The sequence below is a fragment of the Hesperophylax consimilis genome, chromosome 19, assembly GCF_061612785.1.
Source record: "Hesperophylax consimilis isolate HC1 chromosome 19, BYU_Hcon_1.0, whole genome shotgun sequence".
Lineage (NCBI taxonomy): Eukaryota > Metazoa > Arthropoda > Insecta > Trichoptera > Limnephilidae > Hesperophylax > Hesperophylax consimilis.
Genome location: NC_142854.1, coordinates 18,740,967 through 18,749,335, shown reverse-complemented (window position 1 = coordinate 18,749,335; position 8,369 = coordinate 18,740,967). Strand labels below are relative to the sequence as shown.

The 8,369-nt window shown below is 31.5% G+C and overlaps 1 protein-coding gene across 1 annotated transcript; it reads left to right on the top strand.

Moving 5' to 3' along the window:
• Window positions 1–2,342: 2,342 nt before the first annotated feature.
• Window positions 2,343–7,419, top strand: LOC149414943 (uncharacterized). The gene is made up of 4 exons (XM_089643525.1): window positions 2,343–2,397; window positions 2,690–2,887; window positions 6,255–6,404; window positions 6,501–7,419. Exons 2-4 carry the CDS (start codon window positions 2,710–2,712, stop codon window positions 7,133–7,135), a joined length of 963 nt encoding a protein of 320 aa, XP_089499651.1. The 5' UTR covers window positions 2,343–2,397; window positions 2,690–2,709; the 3' UTR covers window positions 7,136–7,419.
• The last annotated feature ends 950 nt before the right edge of the window (window positions 7,420–8,369 follow it).

Here is an 8,369-nt window from a genome sequence, read left to right as displayed (position 1 = left end):
AAGACCAGTTAAGTGGGAAAATATTTAAAAGAGAGTTTTAAAAAAAATCTTGTTAATTATATCTGCTTTTATATTAACATGTTTCCTCATTTCTAAAATTTCAAAATTATTTATATTGAAGTATTTTAAGACCTGAAAAAACAAATAGCGAATAACCATAAAACAATATATTCATAAGACAAATAGCATTAAATAACGGTTATTCTAATTAATTGACAGTTAAAATACTAAATAAAAAAATTAAATATATTCTTTTCAAACGTTATTTCTAAAGATAGAAATAAAAAATGGCGTAGAATTCTATTTGTGGATAACGATACTTCAAAAATTATATATAAAAACAATACTGGTACTATTCAACTGGCGTTTTACACTAATAACAGTGAAGAAATATATTCTTAATAATAAAGATAGCAAATTTCAAACAAAAAAATCAGGAGTTTAAAAACACAATTGGGATGATTATAATTTCTTTTACAAAGGTAGAACCAATAGAAACTTTGAAGTCAGAACTAAAGAATATCGCAGGGCTCTAAATGGAAATGGTGAATATGAGTTTGCAAATCATCTTTTGAATAATAATCACACTTTCGATAAAAATTCAGGTCTTAAAATACTTCACTCAGGATATAAAGCATCGCAAATAAATAATTTTGAAATTTTAGAAACTAATTTCTAAAAAACATGTCAATATAAAATCAAATATAATTAATAAGCAAAAAAAATATAAATAATAATGAAAAATGCCATTACAAAGTGATAAGCTTCCAGAAGAAACCTTCTTATTAAACGCTTGTTAATCGTAAGAAGTCAAATATTGTGAGCTGCATATTTAAATATTCGCGCCATTCATTTGGTTCGTTTTTATACCGCCAGAGGTGCGCTCTGTCGGCCTTCTATAGCCGTGCGTATCGGCCATATTGAAGGAAAGCGTGATTTTTTTATAAACGTCAAACATAATCACGTAACTGTGGATAATTTTCATTGTAATGTAATCAATCCAATGGATTAAGAACTTTCTAAAACATATTTTCTTCGATATTATCCAAAAATTATATGAGCAGAAACGATGCTTTTGAAGAAATCTCGTATTATTATGAGGCGATCCTATTTTAGTATGAAATCGTGTCGTAATTTTCAAGTTAGCTGAATTTACCCGTAACAGACAATTTTAATTTGACCAATCAGAGGGCCTACATCGTCCAAACGCTAGGACAATAATACTACCAGATATCAAAAAAACCAAAACTTTGGTCTTTTATGAATAAGTAAAACAAACCTAATATGTCAGTAGTTTCTAGTTATCATAGACATATCCAATTAGGCTGTTCATATGTTGGACTTTATTTTAAGAGTATTTTAATGACTTTCATAATATCAAAACTATCAGTATAATTCCATAGTTTGCTCATTAAATTACGAAGTTCTTTCGCACCATTGAAATAATGCTAAATAAATTCTCAAGATATTTTAGAGTTGGTATTTATAGATAATGTCTAAATAACGACTTCCTACTTTGCTCATTAAATTGATCAAAATTATCGAAACGACGACTTTTTTCCAATTTAATATATTTGTTTAAAATTATTAATTTAAATTATTATTAATAATAATTAATTAATTCAAAATTAAACAATTACTTTGTAAACATCACTTATAGGTAAATACTTAATGCCGACCGGGTTTCGCTATAACCGTAGCTTCATCAGGGCAGTATAATAGGTAAATACTTAATGCCTACCGGGTTTCGCTAGAACCGTAGCTTCATCAGGGCAGTATAAGTTATTTTTTAATTTTAAATTATAATGTCACATTACAAAGTAACCGCTTCATATGAAGAAATTAATCAATTATTATTAAAAATAATTAATTAATTATTGTATGCTACTTAGTAAGGAGTCATATCTATAATTCCACCGTTTAAAAAGCCTAGTAAATTCTAATGATATTTAAGAGTTGCTATTTCCAGATAATATCTTTATTTCGTCTACCTACTGTTCTTATTTTATAATCAAAAAAGATTGGATCGAATAATTATTTACGATTTAAAATTACATATTATTTCGAAGTTGAATACGAAGATGGTTGATATTTGAAATGAGATGTTACTGCGGCTCTGATTACCAGATACTTATGCGGAAAGTTAATTTTGTAACCGGTTCTTCAAAAAGAAATAAAAGAAACCGTGGGTAAGTTTCAAGAGACTAGTGACTTTTTTATTTTCGATAAATAGTGCAAGAATAAACCAGTTCCACAAAAAAATATCAACGGTTCCAGTGACATAAATGTAGCCGGGAGCTGGTACAGGAATATCGATCATCTCTACGAACGGAAACGTCAGGATTCAGACAAGTCAGAATAATGTGTCACAGAGTCTCCTTTGCTTCCTTCTCGTTTGTAATTATTGTTCCGTCTCCCTAAAATAATATTGTACGAACTACACAATAATTGAAATTGATCTGCTTTTCCTTTTTTGATGACGTTTGTTCAACGTATTGACCGTCATGCTTTACCCTGTTTGTAAAGAGGTTCTATTTATACTAACTAAGTAACACTTAACTCTGAAATTGGTGCTGGTTAATTGTAAGAATATATCGCTTGACACCTGTTAGATCAGTTTAAAAAGCGTTCTCGATATAACACGAGAGTATTTGAGAGAGCTTTTGTTACATTCCTTTCTTATTTTTAGCTGAGAATAATTATCATCACATGACAGGACGCTATCACAGCAGTGCCATTGATTCCAACCCAAAGAGTGTTTCCATCAAAACTGAACCATGGTCACAGGAAGAAGGCTCAGCTGAAATGGCCTATGGGGATGTTGTAATCCACCTCTCGGATGTGAAGAAGGAATGTTTGCAGTATGCCCAGAGTGTTCAGCCAACAAGTAAGTTGCATTGCATATCACATAAGTGTTTCCGATGCAAATAATCAGAACAGCTGCTTGTTCTTTACTTCCCCTCTTGTCGTCCATACTTTTACTAATTATAATAATAACTTATTATGCTCGCAAACAGTTCTTAATTCGTCAAATGTATCCTCGTCATATGTTATCTTTAAAGTAAATAATTGCACCTTCTGTAATCCTAAAATTCTGTCCTCACAAGAACGTAGTGACGTTTGACGTTTAGTATGTACGTCTGTAAATTTTTGTACTTTCCGTTTCCAGTTCAAGATAGTATTCAGGTTAGATTCTATCAATTGAAATAATCAAAACTATGGTACATACCTACCTTACGAAAACTGTATAATTCCTTATTGGATATATAAAAATGACATTTAAAATAATGGTTTATATTACGTACCTACTTGCTACTCAATATTCTATTTTTATTATGAAATTATTTTTTCGGTTTATTGAATTAGAGGTTTTTTATTTCGATCATATTTACATCTATTTAAATAAAGAAGTGTTTGTGCTTTTGATATCTATTATTCCTAGATTGATGACATTTTGCACACTTAACCTTCTAAACAAGTTGAAGGCGACTGTCTACAAGATGTTTCTAAAATCTATCCCTTTTTCTCACCCCTTAAGAATTTTGCACACTCGATGTCCAATATAAGATTTTTTTGACCATAACAATTTCCTTTTCCGTTTTGTTTTATGATTGCTATTCTTATATAAATCATGTACGATTACCATAATACGGGTATGAAACCTAGTATGGTAGTTTCAAACGTCACCAATTTTTTTTAAATATTTATAAAATTTAAAAAAAAACGTAAAATCTACCGTTCAAAATAAAACAGAAACTGGGTGTAGCCTGGCCGACGCTGGGTTCTTCAGCTAGTATAATGAAAAATACTAAATTCTCGTGTGTGTCTCTGAACCTCTGCTTCAATTAACTCTAGAATTCCTGCTTTGAATTTATCTTTCGTTTTCAAAATTGTAAAAGTTTGTTTAATAAGACACTCTTACTTAATATGTTGATTTTGTGCATAACGTCGTGAACAACCAAATGCCAAAATATTTTTAGGCTGAAATTGTTTTTAACAGAGATGTTCATAATTACGAAACCAGAAATGTATATAGAATTAGATTTCCACATATTAAGAAATCAAAATCACAGAATTGCCCAATTTACAAAGGACTAAAGATGTATGATGAAATGCCTGAAAGTCTGAAGAATGAATGAATTTAAAAAGAAGTGTTATGTTTATTGTAAAAATATTTAAAGTTACAAAATGAAATATTATCTTGTTTATATTCAAATATTGTATAAACTTACACAATAAATAGTAAAAAATCTTTAAACAAACGGTAAAGAACCAACCTATATAAATAAAATAAATTAATATTTTCGAAGGAAGCAAATACTTTGGGGTGTGACATATTGAATGAAAAAAACATACACTTAGTAAGACACCACTTTATTTTTGAATCAATAACGATAGCCAACCGGGTTTCACTTGTCCCAAGCTTCTTCAGGGCTGAATATCAACAGTTGATAAAGTGGTGTCTTACTAAGTGTATGTTTTTTTCATTCAAAATAAATTAACGTGATTTTATTATATTTTCCATTTTTAATATTTGAATTATAATGTCCCTTCTTTTTCACGGTTTCATGTTTAAGCTAATTCAATGTACCGTTGATATTAGACATAGATAAATTAAAATTTCAACAACTTAACGCCGTATCCATATTTCAGATATAAATCGACCTAATAAACCTATCCGATTATTAATGTATGTATGATGGGAATTCCAATGAGCTTACTACTGCAAACTTCAAGTATCTTATCAGCAGGATCTTGATTGAACTATATAAAACAATCTAACAATAATTACAAATAATCATACACATAGCGCTCATGTCTCTACATATATTGAAATTGAATTATTTGTTGATGATGGTATGCTATACAAGCCAATAAAAGTCTAAACGATTGTGTCAATTTACAACATGAACATTTAAACAATATATCCACCTAATGCCAACAAAATCAACTATTGATTGTTTTTGTGTTTAATTCGTAGAACTCCATTTAATTTTTTTTTGTTTTATAAATTTAATTTAGATTAAATTTGATAATATTATTATTAAGTTCTGCAAGTGTTTTAGTTTTTTATTATTGTGACAGCTGTTTCGGCTTACAAGGCTTACAGTTTGAAAATGGCCTTGTAAGCCGAAACAGCTGTCACAATAATAAAAAACTAAAACACTTGCAGAACTTAATAATAATATTATCAAATTTAATCTAAATGAAATTTATAAAAATAAAAAAAAATCAACTATATCTAAATGTTTCAAAATGTCATCACATTGTCTTTTCGAGAAATAAAAATAAAATATTATTTAATTATTCTTTTCTAACAACAACAACATTGTAACATAGCAACAGTCTCAAATATTCGTGATCTCGGAAAATCCTTGATAGTAAACTACAATGTAACCTACATAAACATCAAATCGCAAATTAAACTGCTTAAATGCTAGGCTTCATCATAAGAAACACAAAACTTTTTAATAGCATCGATATTATTAAGCAACTCTACTTTGCCTATGTACGAAGTCATTTGGAGTTTGCATCAGTTGATAGGTCTCCATTTTATAAAATCCACACAGACAAAATCGAAGCAATTAAAAACAAATTCATAAAATATCTTTGTAACAAGTCATTTGTAAGATTTAATAATTATGCAGAGGCAACTTCATACTTAAAAAATGATTCAATGTTTGTACGGAGGCATCATAAGGATGCACTATTCCTGTATAAAGAAGCCCAGAGTTGCTAAACAAGATTCCATTCAATGTACCTGCGCGTTCAACACGCTCTTGTGTCCTGTTCAAGGTTGATCAAAGCAAAACAAACTCTAAGCATAATTCTTGCCTGAACAGACTATGCAATAATTACAATAGCGTATTATCCAAGGTTGATATTTTCAGTTGCGAATTTACCATATGCAAGAGGTCCATAAAATAATATTTATGTCTCTATTGTTTAAACCTCAATTATGATTTTACTTATATCTGCATCCTCTCTCCATGGCTATAAATGTATGGCTTTGTAAATTATTCGTTTTATATAATCTTTTGTTTCGCATAATTTTTTTAATTCATATTCCTTTCTCATAAATTTAATTTACTTATTCAATATTATGCTGTCTCAGAAGAGGTAAAGTCACAAGGAGGAAATCCATAATTGGTTTTATTTTACTATATAATACTTATGTACAAACTAATTAAATGTAAACTGTCGATTTCCCGAAAATGAATAAATATTAACATTTTATTGATGTTCTGTTTCAGGTAGCATTAATGTGGAGACTGTACCCATGGAACAATCAGGACCCCGTGAAGAAGATGGAGGGGGAATCCCTTATACGGAAATAGACATAGACCTGCCAGATATTAAAAAGGAATGCTCAGAGCAATTTGAAAGTATTACAGAGACTGCAGGTAAAATGGATTTTTTTTCGTCTGTATCAGTTTTAATAATCTTATCGTTTCATTATAGATACCTACTTATTGAATTTTATTTGTCATCTTTTCCAGATGTGATAGTGGTCCCGAAGACACATGCCGAAGTAAAACCTCTTTCATGTCTCCACTGTAACTACTCCAGCTCAAGCAAATCACATTTTACAGTTCACTTACGCACCCATACTGGCGAAAAACCTTATTCTTGTCCCCATTGTAACTACTCCAGCTCAAGCAAATCAAATTTAACAGTGCACTTACGCACCCACACTGGCGAAAAACCTTATTTATGTGCCCTTTGTAACTACTCCTGCTCACAAAAATCTTTTTTAAAGAGTCACTCATTCACTCATACTGGGGAAAAAGCTTATTCATGTCTCCATTGTAACTACTCTTGTTCACGGAAGTTTGTTTTAACGGTACACTTACGCACCCATACTGGAGAAAAACCTTATTCATGTTCCTACTGCTCTTATCCGTGTTCTCAAAAGGGACATTTAAAAAGTCACATTCTGACCCATACTGGCGAAAAACCTTATTTATGTCCCCATTGTAACCAATCCCGCGTAAGCAAATCGCATTTAACCGTTCACTTACGCACTCATACTGGCGAAAAACCTTATGCATGTCTCCATTGTAACCATTCTTGCTCACGGAAGTCAGATTTAACGGTACACTTACGCACCCATACCGGAGAAAAACCGTATTAATGTTCCTACTGCAGCTTTTTATGTAAACAAATGGTACGTTTAAAACGTCTCATTCTTACCAATACTAGCGAAAAACCTTATTCATGTTCCTACTGAACTTATTCGTGTTCTAAAAAGGGACATTTAAAAAGTCACATTCTGACCCATACTGGAGAAAAACTTTATTCATGTTTCCCCATTTGTAACCAATCCTGCGTAAGCAAATCAAATTAAACAGTTCACTTACGCACCCATACTGTTGAAAAACCTTTTTCATAATCCCACTGTAACTACTCTTTCACAAGCAAATCACATTTAACACTGCACTTACGCACCCATAATGGCGAAAAACCTTATTCATGTTCCCATTGTAACTACTCCTGCTCACGAACATATCTTTTAAACCGGCACTTATTCACTCATACTGGAGAAAAACCATATGCATGTGCCCATTGTAACTACTCCTGCTCACTGAAGTCAGATTTAACGGTGCACTTATGCACACATACTGGCGAAAAACTTTATTTATCTCTCCATTGTAACTACTCTTGCTCACGGAAGTCGGATTTAACGGTACATTTACGCACCCATACTGGAGAAAAACCTTATTCATGTTCCTACTGCAGCTATTCATGTACTCAAATGGAACATTCAAAACGATACATTCTTACCCATACTGGAGAAAAAGCTTAATCATGTCACCATTGTAACCACTCCTGTTCTCGGAAGTCAAATTTAGCGGTACACTTACGCACACATACTAGACTGATTTAATTTTTTTTAAATTTCTTAGTAAGTAATGTATGTTTTATAATAAAGCGCCACTGTAAGTATCAATGTTCCTACGTACAAATCTTAATTTTGTTTTGAATAATCAAACTAAGCAAAAACTAGAATCGTGCTTTTCTATATACTCGGCTCTATTATGGCTCGTATTAAGTCTACCGTTGAGTATATTCTTGCTTTTGTCAATTTATGCGAAAAATCGTGGATATGTTCAAAAGGGTATTTGTCTGGGATCGTAGTCGCGTTCAAACCCCTGTTATACCCAAAAGGGCGTCATTCTTCGTTGTGTTTCTTAACCATGTGTAATGGGCTGGCCCAACTACTCTTTGACGGCCGACACATTCCATGCTCCATAAAGTATTTAAATTATTTTTTAGCTGCTTCCAAAAGATCCGGTGCCAGCTTGCGGGCTCAATCTGTTACAGGCGTTGCCCTTGTTTCAATCACATGTGTAACATTATGTTTACGA